Genomic DNA, 27,418 nt, shown 5'->3' with positions numbered 1-27,418 from the left:
AAGAGTACTGGAGTGGGGTGCCACTGCCTTCTCCTTAACCTAGATATATGTATATATTTAAAAAATGTGCCGGCCTTACTTTGCTTCTCTGGAATAAAAGAAACAAATAAGCAAACTATTCCTCTTGCAACAAAACTAATAAAAACTAACATTTATTGAGGACTGATTACTTATTACTCACTGTTCTCAGAGCTTTGTACACCTTACCATTCTTAAGATCAGGTAAAAGAATCAGTGATCAAAAAATGTCATGTTTGCTATACACACTACCATGTATAAAACAAATAACTAATAAGGATCTACTGTATAACACGGGGACTCTACTCTGTAATGGCTGATATGGGAAAAGAAGCTAAAAAGGAATGCACATATGTCTAACTGATTCACTTTGCTGTACATCTGAAACTAACACAGTATTTTAAATCAACTATTCTCTAATAAGGAGAAGGTGATGGCACCCCACTCCAGTACTCTTGCCTGGAAAATCCCATGGACGGAGGAGCCTGGGGTTGCTAAGAGTCGGGCACGACTGAGCGACTTCCCTTTCATTTTCACTTTTCACTTTCATGCATTGGAGAAGGAAGTGGCAACCCACTCCAGTGTTCTTGCCTGGAGAATCCCAGGGACGGGGGAGCCTGGTGGGCTGCCGTCTATGGGGTGGCACAGAGTCGGACACGACTGAAGTGACTTAGCAGCAGCATACTCTAATAAAAATCTTTTAAAAAGTAACTTTTTTAAAAATATTAAATACGTTGATACAGATTCACTTACAGCAAAGAAGCCAGCTAACTTCAACTCTGTTAATTCTACCTTAAAGCAACCATTCTCAAGCCATAAGATTAGACTTCTTTATTAACAACCTTTCCTTTGTTATCATTTTCCTTTCTGCTGTGAGGAAACTGAGTCCAGCTATCCAGCCCAGGGCCCAGAAAGTTAGTGAAAAGCCTGAAGGTCAAACTGCCAGCACCTCAGAGTATCCTTTTAAAATTGTACACAATATCTTGGCTTTTGAAATAAAAACTTTAGGGATCCTTACCTCCTTGTGAGTCAATGAACTCTGTTGCTATAATCACTACTATGTGAATTAGTACTTCATTTGTCTTAAAGTAAATTTCCTCAAGTGATATGCCCTCATTATAGGGTTCTGAGTTAGGTGAATGAGTTTAGGTTACATTAGTCATGGTTTTAAGGATTAAGAATAAATCATCACTGTTCTTTCTAATTAAAGAGATTATAACTCTCCTTCATCCATAGGGCAAAACTGCTTTTCTATGAGGATACTGATACTTTAAATGCCACTGCTTCGACAACATTGCTGTGAACTAAGAATCAAACTAATTAATTCAAATGTTCACTTGGGACATTCGTGAGCTACCAAATATTAAGATAATCAAATAACTACATTGCCTTAGATTTTAAAGACTCCCCATAAAAGAAAAGTCCCCAAACATAAGTGTGAAGGATCATCTTTCTATTACTGTTTTCTTTTGTAGTATCTTCAGTCAATGCAAGGACAGAGGCCATTTACTTAAAGATACATCAAACAAAACTTGGTTCTTTACTGAATAATCCATAGAGGTTAAAACGTTCCAGCTTAACTCTACAAGTGAAATCAAAACCAAATGACTGAGCACACTGTACAACGAATACGCTAATAATTAAATGAAACAATGTAGATACAAGCATGTGGCGTATAACGAACACTAAAAAGAAAGTCCATTCTTCACAGGGTATCGATCATCTTCTTTACAGAGGATGATCTTATATAAATATGGATCAGTTCATTGAGAAATATGAATTATCAGGAAATACAATGACTGGGATGTCCAAACTTCTAATATTAAGCAAGTTCAGCTAAAAGATGAACAAGAGAAATCTTGCCCGATGTGCATATACTTTTATAAAAAATTTGCCTAAATTTTTTTCAATCCAAGTATTGACCCCCACCATTATTTCACATTAAATCAGGGGCATTTTCAGTAATGTACTAGAAGACATCACCATAGAACACAAAACACCTTAAGGAAAAAAATGTCTTTCAACCACAGTTACCTCTGAGTAACACTAATATTACCACTTTAATTACCTGGTTTCAGGAGACGAAGAGATTTCATTTGTGTCGGCTCTTTTACTTCTTGGAAATGATGGACTAGCTGGAGGCATTTCACCACTTAAACGATCTGGGAAAATTCGGTCTTTATTCAAATTGATTTCTGAATAGGGACAGTTGGCAGCACTAAAACGTTACAAATCGAAAAAAGAGAAGACTCCTATTAGACCATAATTACTTCTTCCAATTAAGACAACAAGCTACAAAATGTAAAATGCAAAAATTTAACTGAATACATAGTTACATAGATTAAACATATAGCAAAAAATTTTTACCTTTAAAACATAATTTAAGTATATTCTGATAAAAAAATATGTCTTTGCCCTAAATTTTTAAATACAATCTCCTGCAATCTCTGGAAGTGAGTAATGGTCAGCAAAGGATTCCCTCTTGTGTTGTCCAAGGGCAGGGCCTGTGTGTAAGTCTGTGAACAATCAGCCCAAGAGAGAAATGCTTAACATAGGAGGGTTGATGACTGAGGTGGGAGAGAGACAGATGATTGACAGACAGAGCAGACCTGCTTCCCAAAGTGATCTCCAGGCCCTGGGTCATCACAAACTGTTTAATTTCCTTTGTGACAGCTGCTGCCCTCTAAAGGAAGGAGGCTCCCCCATTTCCTGTCTCCAGGCCCATATGCATTCATGATTGCTCAGAAAAAAACATCATCCTGTAGCTAATCCTGTTCCTGATATGAAAAAGGACAAGAAGGCAACTTGGATAATGACCCATCTAGCTCCCTTCCCTTCCACTGGTGACCACTGGGTTGGTCTCTCAGATTCCATCTGGGGATCATTCCTGTCATCCAAGCAAAGGGAATCTGGGTCACTAACTGTTCATTCAGCATGAAGTCAGGACACTCCTGTGCCTGGGCCTCAACCTTCCAACTCCAGAACAACTGGCAGCTTCTGTATCTTGATATAGAATCAACCACTCCGACTAACTGCCTATCTTGGCCCTTGGTTTTTAGGAAACCTCCTGAAATCTGGAAATGATGTGGAGTTAGGTAAATTATGCTAGTGTCCTGCATATTCTTTTCCTCAGATTAGGTAATATTTGGGGAAAATTCTTAAACACTGCCTTTCTGCCCTCTACCAAGAGAATCTGACACATCCTCCTGGGAGAAGAGAAGAGTGTGCACAGGCTCCCAAAGTAATTCTGCAAATGGTCTACAAAATTTATCACAGGTAACTTGTAAGTAAAAGTACATCTTTATTTTCTTTACTTATACGTTACTTTATACTGCTATGTCTTATAATAAACTTGGTTAAAACCAAATTCATCTTTAATGAACTCCCTTCCCCTGAAAACAAAAAGGATAAAAAACACAACTATCTCTTCTTACTCTTGATTTTTTCTTTCTGATAAAGGAAATACACTAACCAACTCTCAGATCACAGTCAAGTTTGATTTTGTTCTTTCTTTCTCATATTGTGTATATACCCTATTGCAAATTATCTACTTGGTGGCTTAGAAGGTAAAGGATATGCCTGCCATGCAGGAGACCTGGGTTCAATCTCTGGGTTGGGAAGATCCCTGGAGAAGTAAATGGCTGCCCACCTCAGTACTCCTGCCTGGAGAATCCCATGGACAGAGGAGCCTGATGGCCTACAGGCCATGGATCACAAAGAGTCGAACACAATTGAGTGGCTATCAGGAAAAAAGTGGCAGGAAAAAAAATACGAATATAATTTTTTTAAATTAATTTCTTTTGACACATATGTTGCTCTTCCTAGAATATCACAACCATCAAATGTTTGACTCACTGTTAAACACCTGGCTTTACAATTATTGAAAACTGTCTGCATGTTCATTTTGAAGAAAGAAAAGAAAATGAGGGTGCTGATTTCCACCGCACTCTAACACAGGGAAGATTCCCGGGTTTTCAGATGGCTGGGTTCCCACCTACTCACTACAGTGAATAGCTGTAGTTTAGAAGCTCCCCAAAGGCTGCCTCTTCCTGTTTGTTGATTACGTGAAGGAAGAGGATGTCTCTCTAGACCACCATATGTAAACACGGGTAGCTCAGAGAGGCAAGGCTGCAGAATGAGACTTGGCACCTAAATATCCCCCTTATCTCGGTTGCTAGGGCCAGAGGGAAATTTCAAACTCTCATTTTGAAGCAGGGAAACAATCACAGCCTTCTGAACAAAGACACACTATTGGGCCAGGATGATCAACCAACACAACCCTGTGCTGATCGGCTATACATATTATGCTAAGCCTTCTCTTCTTCTGAACCATGAGAAAAATCAAATGGGTTTAAACATCTCCAGTTCTTACAACTACTCTAGGACAGAAAGGGATACCAGCTGGTTCCCATAGTGGGAGGTGATTTAAAAAATAAAAAGGCACAGAATGCAAATGAAGTGTGCACAGAGGGATGGGCAATGCCCCAGACGGAAATCAAGAACCGGGCTCTAAATGTGCTCTGCAGCTCTGTCCACAGTGAGCAAACAAACTTGGAAGACTCTGTTTTACAAGACACTTGTAAAATGAAGAGCATGACAACAAACATTACACAGATGGAGTGTGTTACCCAGGGTATTCTGCTTTACTGGCATGATGTCATCTAACTCCCACAAAACTGGAAAATCATTCTTATTCTAACGCTAATGCAGAGACTGAGGCTTTAAAAAAGGGAACTTGCTTAGTATCATCCCATTAGCATATGAACTCCAGCTGTCTCCTACAGGAGCAAAAAGTACCTTGCAATATTGAATTATTTCTTTATCCTAATCCATGACAATTAAACCTGAGAGTACCACCTCTTAGCAAGATGCTGCTGCCATGAAGCTATGAACTGTGTGTGAATGCTCAGTCACGCCAACTCTTTGCGACCCCATGGACTGTAGTCCACCAGGTTCCTCTGTCCATGGGATTTCCCAGGCAAGAATACTGGAGTGGGTTGCCATTTCCTCCTCCAGGGGATCTTCCAGACCCAGGGATCGAACCTGCATCTCTTGCATCTCCTGCAATGGCAGGCAAGATTCTTTATTACCGCACTGCCAAGGAAGCTCAGAAAGGTTAAATATGAACTGAAGCAGTACTTAACCTTTCTGGGCCAATTTCCTCATTTTTAAGTTTATAAAATTCATATGCAGTTTTAATGATTTTATAAACACAGAAGTGCTGATCAAATTTCTCTGGGAAAAGTGGGTTTCACTAGGCTTATAATCATTTTCATATTTCTTGTCTATTAGGTTTCTAATAACAAACGTAAGTACGGCTTGGCCCATGGCACAACAACAGGTACACTTACAAACAGTAATGGGCACATGCAATTATACATGTACACACAACTCTGCTGTTACACAGTTCCCCAGACATCAGGGGAACAGATTCACACAGGATTACACAGCTCTTTACTATGAGGACTTTATTAGGGTGAACTCTGTTCTATTAGCAAATCATTCCATACCTGCTATATACATATATAAATTCTTGTCCCACTGGCCCCTGTAAGGAGGCAGTTTTTCCTTGGAATGACTGTCCAGTGTATTAGGAAAGGTGGAAAAAACGGCCTTGTTCACCGCCTTCCACTGCCACCTTTACAACCTTTTTAGTTGTAAATACATTTATTTAAACAACTGGATGATATCTTCCATTTCCTAAGTGCTCACATGCTCATTCTCACTCTCTGTCAAGACAGGAATCTATAAAATACAAGTTCTATCCAGCTACTGTGGTTTGCATGAGAGTCTAGCGGTTAAGAGTAGGGGCTTTAGTACCTTAAGAGCCTAGGCTGAATCCTGGGTCTGCCACCCTCTGATCTTGGGTACTTTTCTCAAGCATTCTAAATCTCTGTTCCCACTTCTATGAAACAGAGATTATAGTAGTACCAGCTTTATAAAGCTGCTGAGAGAATAAAACGAGATAACAGATCTAAGTCCTAAAACAGAGCCTGGCACCTAGGAAGTCACACACAAAAAAAAGTCTGCCTAGGATTATTATTTTAAAAGGAGAAGAAGAGGAACACTTAACCCCTACTGGGTAAAAGGCCATCAGCAAAAATAAACAACAGCATTAAAAACTCCATAACATGCCTTGCGTATGGAGGCTCACTGCTTCCCTCAGGAAAAGGTGGTAATTCTGAGCACTACTCATTCATGCGTCTCCAAATCCCTGTTTATACCATGCTGGCCTCCTTAGAAGTAAGGCCTTCTCTGTAGAGCCCATCACCTAGCCCAGTATCTGCACACAGCAGGCACTCAATAAATGTTTGTTCCACGAGTGGACTGAATCTTGAATTAAAATGATGACTGTGGTTTGCAGGTGTATGTCCAGAGTTATTAATTTTTAAAAACTCTCCAGGGACTTTATAAATATCCTTTAGAGGTTGTAGGAAGTACTATTTCTTTTTTTTCTTTTCCTGTTTAATTTTACTGAGATAAAATCTTACATAGGGAAGATTTACTTCACTTCTGAAGACATTAGATATGCAAAATATTCAGTTTTATATAACTTTAGTTTTCTTTTAATCTCTCCTCATTATGCCCTCTCAGTAAGCCAAATGAGTGAATCAAGAAAGGGATACACCATGACACAGCCAATATTAATACTGCCTTGCTAGAGACAGAATTGTCATCTGAGCATCTCTAGAAATGGGAACACTGTGTGTGTCAGTTGCTCAGTCGTATCCGACTCTTGCAACCCCATGGACTGTAGCCCACCAGGCTCCTCTGTCCAAGGGATCCTCCAGGCAAGAGTACTGGAGAAGGTTGCCATTGCTAGAGACAGAATTATCATCTGGCTTCTGAGCATCTCTAGAAATGGGAACACCATGTCCACATCCAACTCGCTCACTCATCATTTATATCGCCACATTTAAAAACAGCACATTCTTAAATTTCATTGTTGAGAACACATTTGTATTTCCAACACTTCTTAGATCAAATTCAACTACTGTAATTTTTGGAGACGCTAACAACACTTCCTAGTCAAAACATAGGCTTGTGCTTACATATTCATAAAATTGATACTTCTTGCCAAAAGAGCAACTTTCTTTGTTATCTAAGCAAAGAATGCATGTTTTGATTTATGCAATTTCTCACATTAATCCAGAGAGAATTTTCTCATTACGTTTTCCTAAACACAGCATTCTTGGCAAGGACAAAAATAAGCGCCAGTGAAATGAACCTGTCAAAGAATATTCATGATGCAGCAGCTCTTCCGTAAGTCTAGTAAGGAAATGGTAAACATACTGTGGTTACTAAGGGTTAATGTTCCGCCAGATAAAGAGCAGTAAGTGCTATGAAGAGAACAGCATATTCAGGGAGACCAAGAAAAGCCAGTGGAGTGGGCTGAGAAAATGGGAAGCCACGACACAGGCAGGAGTTGACACTGTCTGCTGCTCCTCTGGATTGCATTCCTGTCCCAAACTATGCACAGACCTGCCGGCTATGTCTGATAGGTGACAAGGAAATGAACACTTCTGTATCAATGCATGTCTTATAAGCTGCGATGTCTACTTCTTCCTCTTTCATCCCCCCAAACAATACGTCATTCTCCATATGGCTTCAATTATACGGAAAGATTTTTTTTTTAACCACATTTCTCCATAACATCTTATATGATTCTCCTTATAATTTCTCCCCTCACTTAGCAAATACAACACTGCATCTGTGAAAAACACTGCAGAGACAATCACTGAAAGTCTGTGAAATGGAGGTAGCTAGACCACCTCTGAGGTCCACAACCCTTCTGGGGAAAGGTGGTCTTAATGAGTGGCTGGTGCCATCAAGCAGGGGACAGGACTGTAGGCACAGACCTTGCTGTGAAAGGCAAACCTCTCTGCTCAGACCTACCACACCCCTGAAGAGATTACAGACATTGCTCTAAGGTGGATTTTCTTCCCAGAAGACCAAAAGGAAAATTCTTCGTAAATTTTTGATTGTACCACACAACATAATGTCAATATTCACCCATTTGTAAGATTTCTTTAATCTTTTCCTTCATAATTTGAACAAACTGCCTTTGGTTCAAAGAACATCTTAGGGTTGTAAAGCAGAAAGGTACACATGTCAAAGTTTCAATATTAGTTATTACTTTGTATCTCATATTTCAATTAAATTGAGTTTTTATAGTTTCATTAGTCCCTGAGTTCTTTAAAGACTAGATCTGTGACTTATTTGGAAAGCCATGCCCGGATTCTCAGTGACAGGGGAGTGGTCAAGGGCACAGTTAGACTGGGTGCTATTCCTGGCTCCTTCCTCACCAGCTGTCAATTAGGCAAGTTAGAGAGACCTCTACAGTATCATGGTGGCTTCACCAAAAAAATGAAGAAAATAATAGTCCAATATTATAGGGTCACTTGAAGGTTATCCAATACATGCTACTAGGAAAAAAAAGAAAAACCCTACTGCTCAAAAATATTTACTGAATGAAAGAATTTATAGATATATAAAGAAGTCTGGCATACTAATGAGTTATTTGGATTTATATACCATGCTGCTGCTGCTGCTGCTAAGTTGCTTCAGTTGTGTCTGACTCTGTGCAATCCCACAGACAGCAACCCACCAGGCTCCTCTGTCCCTGGGATTCTCCACGCAAGAATACTGGAGTGGTTTGCCATTTCCTTCTCCAACGCATGAAAGTGAAAAGTGAAAGTGCAGTCGCTCAGTCATGCCCGACTCTTAGCGACCCCATGGACTGCAGCCTACCAGGCTCCTCCGTCCATGGGATTTTCCAGGCAAGAGTACTGAAGTGGGGTGCCATTGCCTTCTCTATTATATACCATAGTCACTCCTTATCCATGGTTTTGCTTTCTATGGTTTCACTTATCTGAGGTCAATCTAAGTATGAATATGTTAAATGAAAAATTCCAGAAATAAACAATAAATTTTAAACTGTGCACCATTCTGAGCAGCATGATGAAATCTCACAGTGTCCCACTCTGGCCCTGTGAGAAGCAAACCACCCCTCAGTCCAGTGCATCCAGCCTGTTAGTGACCTAGTAGCCTCCTCGGTTCCCAGATCCACTGGCAAGGTATCACAGTGCCTGTGTTCAGTCATCCTTGCTGTAATTAACAAGAGCCCCAAAGCACAACAGTGGTGATGCTGGCGCTTCAGGTGCCCGTAAAGTGCTTCCTTTAGGTGAACAGGTGACAACGCTCAACTTCACGGGGAAATCATCTCTACAGTGAAAATGAATCTTCTGTCAAATTGTGAGGAAAAAGAAATTTGTCCTAGTTCTCCTGTCACACCTCAGACTGCGAAAGCGAGGGCCACAGTGTGTAACAAAATGGGTACAATACGACTTTAGAGAGACCACATTCACATAACTTGTATTACAGTACATTATTTATAACTGTTCTATTTTAATATTACTGTTGCCAATCTCTTACTGTGCGTGATTTATAAGTCAAACTGTATCATAGGTATGTATGAATAGGATAAAACATGATATATATAGGGTTCAGTACTATCCCAGGTTTCAGGCATCCATGGGGGATCTTGGAACATACCCACACAGGGATGGGGAGGGTAGGAGAGATACTACTGTAATGCCTGAAAGTAATCCAGCTGCCTTCACTGGCCAATACTGAATCACTCCTATGATACAGTATTTTTATCTCCCCTTAATCATACTGCTTTTGGCTTGGAGTCATATAAGCCATGAAAAGGATTTTTAAATGGATATTTGCAAGTGGAATCATGATCCTGTCTACATGCAGATTTTTACCCTGGAACACACTGAACCCCATAAAACAAACTTGGCAGCAGTGCTGCAAAATGCTTTGAGGTTATAGACATTTAAGGAAGAAGAATCCTATATGAAGATAAAACAACCAGGTCAATTTTACAATTCCTATTAATGCTTAGAGAAACAGGCAGGGCAATCTTCAGATGTTTTAAGCACAGAGATTCACAACCTGCATAAACTAGATAAACAAGGAATCATTTTTCTTACTGGGCAATCCAATTAACATGCAGTTAGAACACTTTACACTGACAAATTATTATTTTAATATATACAAGAATAGGTGATGCCTCTGTTCTCTAAAAATCCCAGTTAAAAATCACAGAAATTTCTTTCTATTCCAGTAATATTTGAATATGTCTACAAATAGCCCAAACTGCCCAAGTAACACATCAAATTTCAAACGTATAATTTTGGTTTCTCTTTTAAGTTACTTAGAAGTAAGAGAAAAATATTGAAAGGCATTTAATTTTGACCAATGTATTCTGAAATGTGTCTATTTATATTTGTGCTTTTTGTGATCTTTGCTGCTAATCTACAATAATCTCACCTCTCACTATTCAAATTGTTGAGTCACCCAATCAGAATATTTTACCAAACAAATACTTTCAACAAGGCCCGCCCTCTTCTCACTATTAATGGTCAACCCCAAATGACTTTAAGACGTAAAGTATCTATAAAACTAGTCAGGTTGCCAAGAAACTACCGTAAATCTATTTAAATTCACAAATGCATTCTCTCCCAGGAATATTTAACTACACATACACTCTTTATTCTTACATGGTCACCATAGCAACCATAGTTCATATGGATCTGAATGCAGAATTAGTTCATGTCTATTAAGTATCCATGGAAATCATTACCGTCCACCTACAAGGGACAGGCACCCTCTATCTGACCACAGAAGGAACCTCCATGTGAGTGGAAGCACCAAATACCTGTGAGGGCCCAGGTGTCTCGCTCTCTTAAAATGGCCAATCCCTTTACATCCTGGGGTTGTGCAGCCACCGTGTTCTGAGGCTTCCATCAGGTCTAAGGGGCCTATTAAAAAGCCAAAAGAAAAAAGCAAAAAGTTAAGGCTGTAAGAGGCAAATGCCTTGGAGCAGAAGAAGAAAAAAAAAAAAAAACAATTTTTCAATCAACACTTATACACAGAAAAAGAAGGCCTTACAAAATTAAAACTATGTTTAAAGTCTCGACTTCTAAAGGTTTTCCCTAGTACTTTGTTCACAATGTCTTTCTTTAACAGTGAAACGGTAAACTTTGACCCAACCCTCTTTCAAAATGTCACAAATTCCAGAGATACCTAAATCTGAAATAATGAGATGATTCTAAACAGCTTGATCAAGTAAATAACATAATTAATATATGAACACTCACACGCTGTGAAAACTTCAAACAACACACCAGGATACAAAGAACAGCTACAGATCCCCTTTAAGCGACTCTCTTCACATTTCATAGCCTCCTTAGTCCTGACTAACCATGTTAACCTGACCTTCCTAGATGTTCCAAGCATTCCCAAATGTACGTACATTTGCGTATGTACATGTGTCACATCTTTGGTTTACTTCGGCCACATAAATTAGGGACAACATGGGTATATACTATTCTGAAGCAGTCTTCTTTGGTCTTTAGCTTCAACTCAATAGTAATATTTTTATGATTTGCACAGTAGTTGTACTATGAGTGCACCAAGATTTAAGCAATATTTGTTACCAAGGTTTATTATTTTAAACATACTGTGACCAACATCGTGCAGTGCATTCTGGTGGCCTTCTGCAGTTTCTAGGTGACATCCAGGAATGAAGCCACTAGTTGGGAAGGGCATGATAAATTTTTAAGAAACTCCATAATAATGTATTGTATTTGCCACATTTTTCTTTCTACAATGTATTTACTTTCCTCCACAACTGAAATCCAGCATGTTAAGCCCAAGGCTTCCCCGGTGGCTTAGCGGTAAAGAATCTGCCAGCAATGCAGGAGCCAAAGGAGACATGGGTTCAATCCCTGGGTGGGGAAGATTCCCTAAAGGGGGCATGGCAACCCACTCTAGTATTCTTACCTAGAGGATCCCATGGACAGAGCAGCCTGGTGGGCTACAGTCCACAGGGTCGCAGAGAGTCAGACATGACTGAAGTGACAGCACACACGTTAACCTCTTGGTGTACCTTTTTCAAAAAATTGAATTTAACTAAAATTTTCATTGAGGTGACGGTAGATTCACATGCAATTGTGAGTAATAACACAAAGGGAGATCCCTTGTACACTCTGCCCAGTTTCTCCTGATGGTACTACTTTGCAAAACTATTGTATCCAGTCACTATTAAGATATTGACATTGATACATTAAATTTTGATAGTCTGACAAATTGTCTTCCAAAATTTAGTACTAGTTTTAAAACATGACGATACTGCTAAATAAAAGAAAGTCTAGGCACACACTACTTTTTCAGATATTAAATTTCTTCTTTTATGTACTTTTGACTATCAGGTTAACTAAAAATGCAGTAAGAGGAAAAATGATTACACAGAGAAAAAATGTACAGGAGAGAAGTAGAATGAGAAGGAAAAGAGAATATTAAGCACACTACGCAACAGTGGAAACACTTCTTAAAGTAATCCTTGTGTATCTTACTCAAAGGAGGTTGAAGAGGATGCCCAGTTTTTGAACACCAACCAACAGGGTGAATGTCAGGAGAATCTGCATCTATCCAGTAATCATAGCAACTATTCCAGCCATCAAAGTGAACCTGGATAACAAAAAAAGATCAACAGTTTAATTCAGGTCACAAAAATCCCTACAGTAAAAACTCTGCCAATGGTAACCATCTTCATTCTAACTTATAAATAGTACACTGAATATACAAATAAACACAATAGATGTCAGATGGATAAAAATTCAAATGTTGAAAACTGAACAATAAAAGTTCTAGAAGAAAGCATGAATTACCGAACTCTTAAGAGCTCAGTAGCCTTCGTAAGCAAGATGCCAAACTCAAGAGCCATAAATGAGAGATGGATCAATTTAACTACATCAAAGTTCAAATCTTCACAATGGCAAATACGACTGCTAGCAAGATGAAAAACCCAAAAGAAACCTGAAAAACATATTTGTTAACGCGTGACAAGGTACTTTGTTCCTCAATTCGTAAAAAAATCACATATCATAAAAAGATGAAAAATCTAATAGAAAAGGTGGAAAAGCAACAAACAGCTCATTAACAGAAAAATAAAAATAAATGGTAAACATATGAAAAGACAATTTCACTTAAAACTAAAAAGGTACAAATTAAAATCCACAAGATGCAATACTTTTCCTTTCAATCTGCCAGAATGTTCCATTTTGGTGATTCCTAGAGCTAGTGAACATGAGATTAATGGACGCTCTCATAGACCACTGACAAGAGCCTTGACTGATGAGATATTTCTGGAGAGGTATGTGGCAACAGTGATTAACACTTAAAATATATCATCTTTGACTTGATAATCTAAATAATTCATTGTTGTACCAGAAAAAAAACCAGAATGCCTACCATCTACAAGACTGGTTATATAACTTACGGTATGTTTATGTAACGGAGAAGTACAGAGTTACTAAAGCATGTATGCTGCTGCTGCTAAGTGGCTTCAATCATGTCTGACTCTGTGCCACCCCATAGACGGCTCCCCCGTCCCTCGGATTCTCCAGGCAAGAACACTGGAGTGGGTTGCCATTTCCTTCTCCAATACATGGAAGTGAAAAGTGAAAGTGAAGTCGCTCAGTCGTGTCCGACTCTTAGCGATCCCATGGACTGCAGCCCACCAGGCTCCTCTGTCCATGGGATTTTTCCAGGCAAGAGTACTGGAGTCGGTTGCTATTGCCTTCTCCGAAAGTATGTATATATGGGTTCAAAATAATGTCCTTTGCAATGGATCTGCTTTCTCAAGCTTAGAAATCAATTAATCCTAGAATTAAATCCCACAGAATTCCACATCTGGAGGAAATCATGGATAAAATTTTAAAATGGAGAAAAAAATCACAAAGTTAGTAGGGAGGAGTAACCAGCTTAAGATTCACAGATCCAAAATAAACTTGTTCATCGTTCACATACATTGCATATAAAAGCAACACTTAAAGCTGTTTAATTTGAAACAACCCTTTTCTTTCCTCTGATCAAAAGTAACATTCAAATAACACTGATTAAGAGTATCAGCTTACGCTGTCAGTACTACCAATAACTAAGAAGTTATACATAGTTCATAGCATAAAGTAAATTTTAAGCATTCTAATTCTCAACTAATCATCAAGTGATAGTGTTCTATTTTACTAAATACATGAAACTCTGTTTTCTTATATTCCTATTCCTAAATTTCATTTCTTCCACACTGGAAACAATGTTCATGTAACTCATGTGACATTTGTTACATTTTACAAAATTTAGCTATCTTCCTGTAGCAAACAAACTCAATCCTAATAAGTAAATGGTTCTCCGACCTGGATACACACTAGAATTACTTGTGATAACTAAAAATAAGAAGAAAAAAACAATGGGTGAGCCCACCAAGGAGGTTCTAAACTTAGAAGTATAACTTGGGTTCTGTGCACCTAACATGTCATTTACTTAACTTCTAAGTAACTCTACTGTATACTGAAAATTTCCAGTGATACTAAAAAAGACACTATTGTACTGCAATATAGAGTCCAAAAATCTTGGTATCATCATAAATAAAAGGGTTCTTTTAATAATTTCCTCCCAAATACCTTTAAGAATATGTTGAAGATAATATATCTAATGATACCATAAACCCCTTCCTGCTGCTGCTGCTGCTAAGTCGTGTCCAACTCTGTGCAACCTCAAACCCCTTCCTAGTTTTCATTAAAACTGATATCTCAGTTTGGCAATGAAAAGTCATCTATCAAAGATGACAGATCTATTGACAATATATGACAATATGCAACAAAAAGGAGACAATATTTTAGTTACTGTAAATAAGCTGAATCTCTTCTACAAACTAGGCTGGCTGGCAACTGGGAGAATTTTAGCAATTTAAGGTTAAATTTCAGAGTTAAAATTTAATTTAAATATTATGAACAGAGGAACAATACAATTCTCTAATAAGGAGCAAATGCACTTAAAAACTGCTATTTAATCACTTATATGTGGAATCTAAAAAATCATACAAGTAAACGTATATGCAAAACAGAAAGATTCACAGATATAGAAAGCAAACCAGTGGTTATCAAAGGGAAGAGAGAGGGGAGAAAGAACAAATTAGCAGTACAGGATTCGGTTCAGTTCAGTTCAGTTCCGTCGCTCAGTCATGCCTGACTCTTTGCAATCCCATGAACTGCAGCACGCCAGGCCCCCCTGTCCATCACCAACTCCCAGAGTTCAGTACAGGATTAATAGATTACAAACTACTGTGCATAAAACAGATCAGCAACAAGGATATACTGTACAGCAAAGGGAATTATAGCCATTATCTTGTAATAACTTTTAATAGAGTATAACCTGCAAAGATACTGAATCACACTGTACATTTGAAACTAATAAAATATTATGTCAAGTGTACTTTAATTAAAAATTGCTATCAGAAATATGTGTGCATTAGTTGCTCAGTCGTGTCCAACTCTTGAGACCCCATGGACTGTAGCCTGCCAGGCTCCTCTGTCCAAGGAATTCTCCAGGCAATAATACTGAAGTGGGTTGCCATTCCCTTCTCCAGGGGATCTTCCCAACCCAGGAATTGAACCTGGGTCTTCTGCATTGCAGGCAGATTCTTTACCATCTTAGCCACCAATACTTCAATTAAAGATTGCTATCAGAAATTATGCAAACATAATATATAAAAAAATTAAACCTAATTAATACTCTTACTATGGAAGCCCAGATGAAATAAATTTATTATAGTTTGTATAGTTTCATTTCATCTTTACTACTTGAGTCACTGGCACATTAAGAGGTTTTCATAAACAAAAAAATCAGACTTTCTCATAATGCTAAGTGATAGTTGTTCTCTTGCTGGGTCCTATTTTGAAATGAAATAAAATTACCTAACAAAGAGTAAGAGAGAAAGACACATAAACATGCAACACGAAATATTTAAGCATTGTACAAAACACAAGTGAAAGTGAAACTCATTCAGTCGTATCCAACTCTGCAATCCCAAGGACTACACAGTCCATGGAATTCTCCAGGGCAGAATACTGGAGTGGGTAGCCTTTCCCTTCTCCAGGGGATGTTTCCAACCCAGGGATTGAACTCAGGTCTCCCATATTGCAGGCAGATTCTTTACCAGCTGAGCCATAAGGGAAGCCTAAGAGACATCCAAAAATACTTATAATAGAAATGTTCCACTCTAAAGACAATTAACATAAAAGCAACTCAGCAATGAGGCTGAATGAAAATTCTAAAGAAAATAGACTACTAGATATCAAAGCATAGTACAGATAATTTAAAATATTTTAAATCACAGTTTAGGAAATTAGATACATTTTTTACCTAAAAATGTAATTTGGACCCTTTATAAAAACTGAATATTCATTATTGACAATTTCAAGATGAAGACAGATAATAGTTTTTGAGAGCACAGTATTTCATTTTTTAAAAAAAACTAATTTGGTTGGATTTTCTGTTGAGGTGAAAGGCAACTCAATAAACCACATTTTAGACCCAGGTGCTTATTTGCACTCTCTTCTGAAATGAAAGTTATGTGTGACAATGTATAAACCCAGAAGGACAAATGGAGAAGCAAAGTAGCTGATAGACGTGGCAATGATGAGTGCAAAGGGCACAAGTGGGTGAGGGAGAGCTGAGCCACTGGAAGAGAGGGGGTGGGTTGCAACCCAGACGCCGTGAGAGGGAGAGCAGGGCCGGGGAGAACGAGCTCACTGTGTAGAATCCAGAAGGACTCAATGTGGAGGCAGCAAGTATGTCAGGAGGTCTGGAAAATGACAGGACTGGCTCAAGTCTGAATATGGAGATTTATGCAAGATAATGAAAAAAAACCCTCATACGAAAGTATGTTATCACAAAACATCAAAATATTAGGGACAAAGATAATCTTGAGAGTTTCCAGAGAGAAATTTTCAAAGAGAAGGAAGGAACCCAGTGGCCTTGGATGTCTCAAAAACCAACATCCCATAAAAAAAAAAAAAAAACCCGAACTTAATTAAAAAAAAAATATATATATATACACACACTATTGGAAAATGAAGTATTATATCGCCTTCTGAACAGATTACCTTATACACTGTATCTACTTTTTCTTCCAAATACATACTTAAAATATTAAAAGTCAGTCATAAATAAGGAGAAAACTTACATAAAGTAGAAAAACACTTACAAAGATACATAATCACTTAATTTGCATATTCCTATGATTTTACTAATGTAATTTGAGGACTTCACGAATTAAATGTCTGCTGAAGTTTTCATCCAAGATGTCTTGTTAAAAAAAAAGAAAAACAAAAGCACAACAGAAAATACTTACTTTTATTCGGTGATCATCTGTGTCTGCAACTGTTGCTACTCTAATAAACATGGGATTTCTTTTGTCTATGACCTCAAGCTTCATTTTTTTCTGGAATCCATGTGGTGGCTTCTGCCGTAACAGAAAATTTTATATAGTGAGACATAGAGGAAGGGAAGGTGAGCTCTATGTCACAAAGATAGAGTTAAAAAAAAAAACTGAACTATTATAAGAGAACCAGCCTCCCGAACTCAAGTTCCTAAAACGGCTTTGGACTTCATTCTCCTTACAAAAAAAAAAAAAAAAATCCCAAATCACACAGCCAAGCCTGCAGGCGATAGAAAGAGCCTGAGCAACTAGCCACAGGAGCAAACAGGAAGTCAAAAATCTTAAGCTGAAATTCAGAACACTGTGGTTTTTCTGATTAGTCATAGGGAAGACAAGAATTTTTTCTCATTACTTGGAGCTGTCTTGGCAAAAGTCAACAAACATGAAAGTTATAAAAGAGAGGGAAGAACATTGAAGTTGTGGAGAGGAGACATAGAAATTAGCTTGACACAAAAAAGTAACAGAAGTCTTTCTAAGAAGAAAATTAGCAATCAAGACACACAGGTAGAACTGTTCTACAAAGAACAGGAATGGGGCTACCTACATCTCAAAACTCAGCAGAAACCTACAACCCTCTGAAAAATTTATGGGCAGAAGGAAAGGTGATGGCTAACAGGTATAATAAAAGTCTGGCTGTGAAAATCAAGTGTGAAAATTATGCAAAGGATGCAAAACAATTAATGCAAGGCACCTAAAGGCCAAGCTAAAGGAATTCTGATTTTCTCTCTGAAATCACTGTGACACTAGATATACAAACCGAGTTTGACATGATTTTATCCAGTTCAAAGCAAAACTGCAAAGCAGCTCTTTTCTGTATGAGGCTAAGTTAGAGGGTCAGATAAAAATCTATAAAATTTCATGACTCTAAACATTACTCATGTATAATCCTGAATTTATGGCTTTTCTTAATGTAACAAATTTTCTCTCAAAAATTTTTATGTTCTTTTCTGATGTATTTGGATCCATATCTACTAATTAATTTTATCATTAAAAATCCTATAAATTTACACACAAAAGGATTTATTAAAAATGTTGCTTATAATACTGTCACTTTTTTAAAAAAAAATCAAGTATTTAATATATCTTTCTTTTCTTAAATACTAATTATAAAGCAAGTTGCTTGAGATTTAAAAAAATTTTAAATACATTTCATTTTTGTATTCTTCCCTTGCACACAAATGACGTTAACTTTGAATCTTAATAGGCAAGAAGCAATTACCTGGATTAGAAAGACACTATAATCAAAACAGATGACCTTGTATTGTGGTAGTCAAACATGATGATTTATAGCAATAATATTAAAACACACACATACACACAACATCTCAGCTTGCCATAAACAAACCCAAAGGAATGAAGAAATAAAGTTTTCATTATAAAACAATAGATATCTTGTGCTGTTTGGTCTGTCAGAATATCTAGCTGGAAAAACAGAAGTCTGCTGTACAATCAACTCACTGCAAACCAATTCAAACATAAGTATTTTCCAAGGAGACTTTAAAGTCCAAAATGGAAGTATTCTTTAGTTGGCAACAACAAACCCCCTCCCCGCCCCAGTAATCATTTCCCTTTCAAAACTGTAAAAATTCAAAAACATCTTCTTTGGTCTTCTGCTTCTCTCTCGTTTCTGTTTACCAATACTTTTTCTGTTCTTAAATTTCAATGACTGAACACTATTACCAACATAAATGAATCAAATATTGTAAAGTATAATATCTCACCACTTTGAAAGCTCTTGCAGGAGCAGGTAAAGAATTGGTTTCTTCTAAGTATTTATCCCAAGAAAAATGTTTCACATTTGGATAACCTAAGAATGAAAACAGTAAATCCTATCAGGTTTAACCAAAGTGATAGTGACAACCACAAGCAGGCCTATGAAATGATGAGATATTGTTATCATTACAATGAAGAAAAGCATGCTCATATTACACAAAACAAACTTAAACTGATTACACACTTGGAACTACATGTAATAATGAAATAGTTTTCATCTAGATCATGATTTCTCTATTAACTTTTAAATGAGAATATATATAATTTGCATTCTCAAGTTAGGACAGTCTTACAACACAAGATATACACAAACACACAAATATAAACACCCTTTAGTCTAGATATTTCACTTCTATCAATCTAGGAAGAATCTCATATGTGTGTACAAAGAAAATACATCATTTGTAAATGTGAAAATGTAAAATCAGTTAAATGACCATCAATATAGAAATATACACACACACATACACACACACACACACACAAATATCGTAAATGTAAAACAGAAAGCATTTATTAAAAAGAGTGAGGCAGGTTTATATATACACCAATATGTGAAATATTCCAGACAATCATACTGTTAGGCCAAATAAGTTAAAATAAATCATGGAACAGTACTGATAGAATGTATAAAAACAACATCCTTCCTCCGTCTCACTCTCCCTGTTTCCTCCAGAGTCCAAAGCCCCTTAGGTAGACATGAGTAGGAATTAGCGTTGGCCCAGTAGGGGAGGAAACCGGCTACTTTATGTAATCCTCTTTATGGCTACTTTATGTAGTCTTTACTTACTGAAAAAGAGAAAATAGAAGCCAGATTTCTCACTGACTATAAATATGAAAAGTGAAAAACCAGAATGAATTTGGTGGTGTTAGATATGAACTGCAGCTAATGGTATACATTCATGGTTTTCAATATCTATAAATGGATATAGAAATCAACAAATTTTTCTATATTTACTTAACCATATGTCCCCTGAAAGGCCAACAGCAGCATTAGTTCAGAAGCAGTGAGCATATCAAGTGTCCAGATAGCATCTACAAATCGTTCTCTATAAAAATAAACCACGGAGTCTGGGAAAAATGGGTGACGTCAAGGTTGGGTCAGGGAAAGCACAAGATAAGCCCGGCTGTGCCAGAAAATAGGAAATGTCTCCAAAAAATAATAAAAAATGTCAAAAGGACACAGAAACCAGCCTAAAGGGTCCCCCACTGGCCAAATGTAAGAAAATCTGAACATGAAAATAAATAATGTTAGTAATGGAATATAAGCCATTGATGATAATAGTAATATTTGGGTCCATGTTGATATAAATAAATTAACTGAATGCATAAACAGGAAGACGAGAAAGTTATTTTTTGCAGAAGAATGTCATCTAATTATGTACAACGAAAGACTAAGAAAAATTACCATTTAGAAACTATCAGAATATTGATTCACACTAGAAATATCAACAGATGCTAAAACTAGGAAGCGACGTGGGACTGAAGCACAGGATAGTTATACAATTTCAAAGTGTCTTCTCAAAATACTTAATAATTACAGACAGAAACCCCCCTACATCCATGAATAAGCCTGGTAACTAGCATCTTAATCAATCAATCACTGGTAAAAATCAACCAGTAATGAGATAAACAGACATCAAGTGGCACAGAAGATGATCCAATGAGAACACAGCACTGTTTCTGTGATATTTCTGCCAAAAATGCACACCATGGATCTAATTACCAGAAAGTATCCATCAGGTTCAAATTAAGTAATATTCTACAAAATGATCAATTTGTAATTCTTAAACATACTCAAGTTATAAAAGTCAAGGACAGCATATTGAAGGAGACCAGAGAAATATGACAACTAAGCAATATGCCATTATTTTGCTATAAATGACATCCTTGATACAACTGACAAACTTGGATGGGTCTCTGATTCAAGGTTATATAAATGAGCTACTTACTGTTCTTACAACTTCTCTGTACATTTGAAAATGTTTCAAAATAAAAGTCTGAAAGAGTAAATACGCAAACATTTCCAAGTAGTCAACATTTTACAGCGCATTTTTAAGGTATATTCCTTGCAGAATTAAGTAACATTAAAGCTGACTGCATGCATACACGTATGTGTGTGCTCAGTCCCTCAGTCGTGTCGGACTCTTTGTGACCCCGTGGACTGTAACCCGCCAGGCTCCTCTGTCCATGGGATTTCCCAGGCAAGAAGACTGGAGTGGATTGCCATTTCCTCCTCCAGGGGATCTTCCTGACCCAGAGGTCGAACCTGCGTCTCTTGCATTTCCTGCATTGACAGGTGGGTTCTTCACCACTGCGCCACTTTTAAAGCCCTGCATGTATGTGTATACAGAGGCAAAAAAGGTTTCTCTGCAAAGATATAACAACCACCTATTAAGCCATTAAGAGAGAGAATAGTGGTTATCTCTAGTTTCACTCTAAACTCTTAAAAATAAGCATATCTAAATGGATAATTTGGTAATTAAAAAATAAAAATCATTTTAAAAGACATGAAGACTTTAATTTTGGAAAAAGAACAGTAGGTGTACCAATGTTAAAAAAGAACAGGAATATGGAGTAGCTGGCAGGGCAGCTCATAAGACTGATCTAAGAAGCAGAAGAGCAATTGCCTAGGGAGACAGGTGATTAACATCCTTTCTTTTCATAGAGAAGGTGTGAGACACAAGCCAGGAATCTGCCCTTAGAGAAAAGGCTCCAGAGAAAGGGTGTCTTGTTTGCCATGGATCCAAAGAGCAGAGTAACATCAGCACAGGCCTTGCACACCAGTCTTTTTATTTGGCATATTTTTACTTTTTTTTTTTCAACTTTTTTAATTAGTGTAATAAAATATGTATCACATAAAATTTACAAGTTTAACCATCTTCATGTGTTACAGTTAGTGGCATCAATCATATTCACACTGCTATGTGTTTGGTACTTTTCACATGCCATTTTGTATTTTTTAATTTTGCCAAAAGCTATATACTTTCTCTGCTACTGAATTATAAAAGTCCATGAAAAGAGACAGAAGACTTGGTAATCTGCCTGACATCAGAAGTCAGTAATGATACCTCACACACCCCTTCCCAGGCTGTGAAGACATAGCCAGGAACCTGCTGTTCACTGGTCCTGTTAATTTAACAGATCCCTGCGTGCATGCTAAGACACTTCAGTCTTGTCTGACTCTTTGCGACCCTATAGACTGTGACCCACCAGGCTCCTCTGTCCAAGGAATTCTCCAGGCAAGAATATTGGAGTGGGTTGCCAATGATGACCAAAAGGATGGTAAGGAAAAAAATAAAAAGATCAATATCAAATTGCGAAGTCCAAAAAGAATCTGTATAACGTAATTCAGATGGTGATGGTGGCAGTCACTATTCACTGGCTCCTGAAAGTGAAGTTGCTCAGTCGTGTCTGACTCTTTGTGACCCCACGGACTGTAACCTACCAGGCTCCTCAGTCCATGGAATTTTCCAGACAAGAGTACTGGAGTAGGTTGCCATTTCCTTCTCGAGGGGATCTTCCTGACCCAGGGATCGAACCAAGATCTCCTGTGTTGCAGGCAGACACTTAACCGTCTGAGCCACCAGAGAAGCCTGGCTCCTAACCTAGGAGGGCTGAGTGGGGTCTTTCAGGCAGCAGCACATTTGAGTTACCAAACCAATTAATATCTTACTTTAACATTACATGGTTTATGCAATTATTCTTTCACCTTCAAAACAGTTCTGTAAATCAGTAAAGAATAGGAGCTTTCATCCCTGAACACAGAAGAAAATGCAGGAGGTAGAAGGGACTTGCCTTGCCCATCATAGGAACGGTTGGTTCTGAGTGAGTAAATGATCAGGCGCTAACTAGGAAGCAGTATCAAGGAACAAGGGACAAGCCTAAAAACAACACTAGCTGGCAGAATAGAACGAGACAAGTATTTGAAGCTCCAAGCTGAGTCTTTGTTGCTTACATGCTGTGGCAACATCCACACAACAGCTCCTGACAAGCCAAGGGGGCATCCTTTCCCTATGACCATGACAGTTTTCATTACAGGAGTATCCACAAGAAGCCACATACACCACAGTGATGTTCTGTGTGAGCTGACCACTCTATCACTTCATACCAGCAGCAGCCATGGCATGTTAAATAGTGACATGCTCAAAAATGCATTGTCTTATGATGAAGTCACAGAGTCTGCTCTTCAGCACATGAAAATAAACTCAAATTGACATAAATAACAAACAGCAGGCACATAATCAACACAAACCTGGAGGAGTAATGAGCGTTCTTCGATGTTCTTTACACCAACCAACTGGATGAATGTGTGGACTAGAGGCTTCACACCTGTAAGTTATATAAATTTGGTAATTAGGGAAAATTCTCAAATACCAGTAAAAGTTAAAAAAAAAAAAAGTTAGTGATTGTGAACATTTTACACTGAGTTCTACTGCTGCTACTGCTAAGTCATTTCAGTCGTGTCCGACTCTGTGTGACCCCATAAACGGCAGCCCACCAGGCTCCCCCGTCCCTGGGATTCTCCAGGCAAGAACACTGGAGTGGGTTGCCATTTCCCTCCCCAATGCAGGAAAGTGAAAAGTGAAAGTGAAGTCGCTCAGTCGCATCTGACTCTTAGCGACGCCATGGGCTGCAGCCTACCAGGCTGCTCCGTCCATGGGATTTTCCAGGCAAGAGTACTGGAGTGGGGTGCCATTGCCTTCTCTGACACCAAGTTCTACCTTTTCACAATCTATCTTATTCGGGAAAAAATGGCTAAACCAAAGAATTTTTCATCCTTCCAACATATTAGTACCAAGGAGATGTCTATCAGATACATATAACATACAAAACTGACACCAAGCAAATAGTCTTTGTTCCCACACAAGTGGTGTTATATTCCACAACTGCAAACATAGCAAATGTAAAGATAACGTCACTAAAATTTGGAATTTCCATTTAGGAAAATCATTTGGAAAAATAAACATGTATATAAACAGCATATACACAGGCAAGCTAAAATTATTTCAGTATTTCTAAGGACAAATATACAAAAGCAGGAAGCGCAATCACCCTCAAAAAGCAAACACACTCTCTCTATTGCCCATTAGAATGGCAGAGACCAGGTATTAAGATGGGGTCTTTCTTTTCCTTACCTCTTCTCTTTGTCATCTTTACTTCAGTCAAGTATATGCTTTGCCAAGGCCTCTTTACCAGTATGCACATCTGATTCCTTGCTCCTAATCAAACCTGTTCCATATAGTACTCTCATCCCAACACTCTTCATTCATTCATTCACTCAGCCATTCATTTAAAGGCTGAGTGTCTATCATGTGCCAGACACTGGGATAGGCACTGAGGATACAGTAGCAAATAAAATAATACCAACTTTCAGCCTCTTGGAACTTATAGTATAGTGGGAAAAGAGGAAATTAATTAACAAACAAAATGTATATTCTGGGGGCAAAATGCTATGTAAAGAATTGGAATAAAAAAGTAGAGTGAAACAGTGGTTAAGATATTCCTTCAAAACACATAGTCAAGATGACTTTTTAAATAAGATGACATCTGAAAACAGTGAGGAGAGGACTGAGCCACTCAAATATATAAAGGAAAGCCTTCCATGCTGAGAGGACAGCAAGTACAGATGCTATGTTAAGAGGAGATACCAAGCAGAACTGTGTTAGGAATGGACTGAGAGAAGCAGAGAACAGGAAATATCAAGAGGGGCCGTTAGGCCACAGTAAGGTCTTGGAATCTTAGAGTAAAATGATGTTTACTAGAACATTTTGTGAAAGGTTTTAGGCAGAAGAGTTGTATAATCTGATTTATGTTTTAAAGAAATTAGTCTGACTGCTTTGCAGATAGTAAACCACATTTGGGAAGGAGACAAAAGGCTGCTGGAAGGTTTTTACCAGATTTGGGGAGGGTAACCTGAACCAGAGTGCTGGTGGTGAAGATAATACGAAGTGATTGTATATTTAGGTCAATGTTCTAAAGGAAGAATCCACTGGATAAGCTGATAGATTTGACGCAGAGTGGGAGTGAAGGGAAGTCCAGAACATTCCAAGGCTCTGGGCATGGCCACTAGAAGATGGATGTTACCATTTTTTGAGATAGGAAGACTGCAAGCACAGCCTGACATTCCAAACAGTGAATGAAGAGATCTGATATTAACATGTTTCACAAGCATGTAAAATAGTAGATCATGAGCACAAAAATTTGGAATTTAAGGGCAAGATCAAGGATAAAAACACACATTTAGGAGTCATCAGCAAATAGGATGGTATTTAAAGCCATAAGCAGAGATGTGACCATCCAGAAAATAAGTATAGAGGGCAGAAAAGAGAAAAGGCGAGGAAGTCCAAGAAACAACAATGACTGGTAAATTGAGAGAGAGAGAGAGAGAGAGAGAGAGACGAAATCAACTGGGTCAAATGCTGCTGCTCGGTCAAAGAAAAGAAAAAGCAAGAACTGATCACTGGATTTACCAACGTAAAGGTCACTGGTATACTTGACAAGAGCTGCTGTGGTGGAGCTGGGTATGGGAAAGGGCAAAAGCCTGAACAGAGTGGGTTTAGGAGAAAATGTTAGGAAATGAGCACAGCTAGCTCAGAAAACACACTTAAGGAGTTCTGTTTTTAAAAGAAGTAGAGACATGAGACATTAGATAGAAAAAAGAAAGCTTTTTTTTTTTTTTAAGCTGGGAGGGCAATGGCACCCCACTCCAGTACTCTTGCCTGGAAAATCCCATGGACGGAGCAGCCTGGTAGGCTGCAGTCCATGGGGTCACTAAGAGTCGGATACAACTGAGCAACTTCACTTTCACTTTTCACTTTCATGCATTGGGGAAGGAAATGGCAACCCACTCCAGTGTTCTTGCCTGGAGAATCCCAGGGACGGGGGAGCCTGGAGGGCCACCGTCTGTGGGGTCGCACAGAGTAGGACACGACTGAAGCGACGCAGCAGCAGCAGCAGGTGAGGGATATATGGAAATCTCAGTACACTTTAATGCCCAATCCCGTCAGATGCATGGTTTTAAACTGTATAAGCAAAACTATGGATCTTGATTTTCCAGTTATACTATTCTTTCCTGGAAAATCATTTGGCTATGGATTATTAGTAATGATGCAGCCTTTATTTTAGGGAAATTTTTATATTATTCTAGGGAAAACTCTTAATGGCACCTTAAAAATGAAAAAAATAACAAGTATGTAATATTTCTTTAATTTTTTTCAGTTTAAGACAACTATCAAGTACTTCTAATTATGTCAGGTTCATGATGATTAAAGTAAAATCATTAGACACAATTCTGTTTATTGGATTTCTCTATATATTACAAGTAAAGAAAACACTGTAGCATATTTTGGCCACTTGTTCCTGTACAGCCAGAATCTCATATGAGGTTTCAATATTATTTAAATATCGATCAAAATCACCATTTAAAATAAACGGTAAATAAAATAAAGAAGCTGTCTCAATTATGAAAATAAAAATAGCCTCATTTTTATCTAGTTGACTTACAGCCCCTCTATAAACAAACAATACTTCCTTCAGAAGTGGGAAGGCTGTGAAATTATTTGTTACTATTGAAACACAAGTCATCTCTTAGTCCCATCTAGTGTTCAAAAGCAGAAATGTAACCAAGAAGAAACAATGAAGAACAACTAATGGTGAAATGTTTGGCAAACTGTTACTCCCTGTGCCTTTCCTTTCTTTCTTCGGGGTTTTTATGTGTATTGTTAAGAAAGTCCATTTCAAAACAATTTTTAAGTCCATTTCACAAGTACGTACAAATTATTTATGAAGGCTGCTAAGACCCAAATCAGACCTAGATTGGTAGATAATAATAGAAATAAGAATTCGTGAAGAACCCACATGTGTCATATAAAGTGAGCAAACATTAAGACCCTCATGGAAACACTGAGAGGTTAAGTGGCTTCAGGTTGACAGTAAAGGGCCCTGGTTTCATCAGTCACTGGCAAAGCTAAACAAAACTAATATGCGCACACTGGGCTCCCCAGATCTCGGCGGAGAGTCGGATAAGAACATTTCAAGTTGCTCACTTAAGGAACACATCAAAGTCTTCATTTCAAGCAATAATGGTTTAGATTCTTTGAAGAAATACAGCACACTTGGTCTCTCCCACTCCCTAAATTCAAAGCATGATGACTGCCAATTTCTTTCCGGTGCCTACTTTCTGGGCTCCCACTCTGTGCACACTCTTCAGGGCTTCCATCACTCTGTTTTACTAAGCCCCAGACCTCATCCCACCGAGTCATCTCGTTCTCC

General features: G+C 38.0%; 1 protein-coding gene across 11 annotated transcripts in view; it reads right to left on the bottom strand.

Annotated features, from left to right (window-relative positions):
- The window catches only part of L3MBTL3 (L3MBTL histone methyl-lysine binding protein 3), a 104,806-nt gene that overhangs the window by 27,849 nt on the left and 49,539 nt on the right, over positions 1-27,418 (bottom strand). For all 11 annotated transcript variants that reach the window (XM_015472852.3, XM_059889713.1, XM_005210918.5 and 8 more), the window contains 6 exons: positions 23,400-23,476; positions 19,093-19,178; positions 17,285-17,395; positions 12,447-12,561; positions 10,748-10,850; positions 2,087-2,236 (listed from right to left, as the gene is read on the bottom strand). In XM_015472852.3, the coding sequence (XP_015328338.2) occupies positions 2,087-2,236; positions 10,748-10,850; positions 12,447-12,561; positions 17,285-17,395; positions 19,093-19,178; positions 23,400-23,476 (642 nt within the window). The remainder of the gene's footprint in view (positions 1-2,086; positions 2,237-10,747; positions 10,851-12,446; positions 12,562-17,284; positions 17,396-19,092; positions 19,179-23,399; positions 23,477-27,418) is intronic.

The sequence above is a fragment of the Bos taurus genome, chromosome 9 (assembly GCF_002263795.3).
Source record: "Bos taurus isolate L1 Dominette 01449 registration number 42190680 breed Hereford chromosome 9, ARS-UCD2.0, whole genome shotgun sequence".
NCBI classification, from domain to species: domain Eukaryota; kingdom Metazoa; phylum Chordata; class Mammalia; order Artiodactyla; family Bovidae; genus Bos; species Bos taurus.
This window is presented reverse-complemented; position numbering and strand designations above follow the sequence as displayed.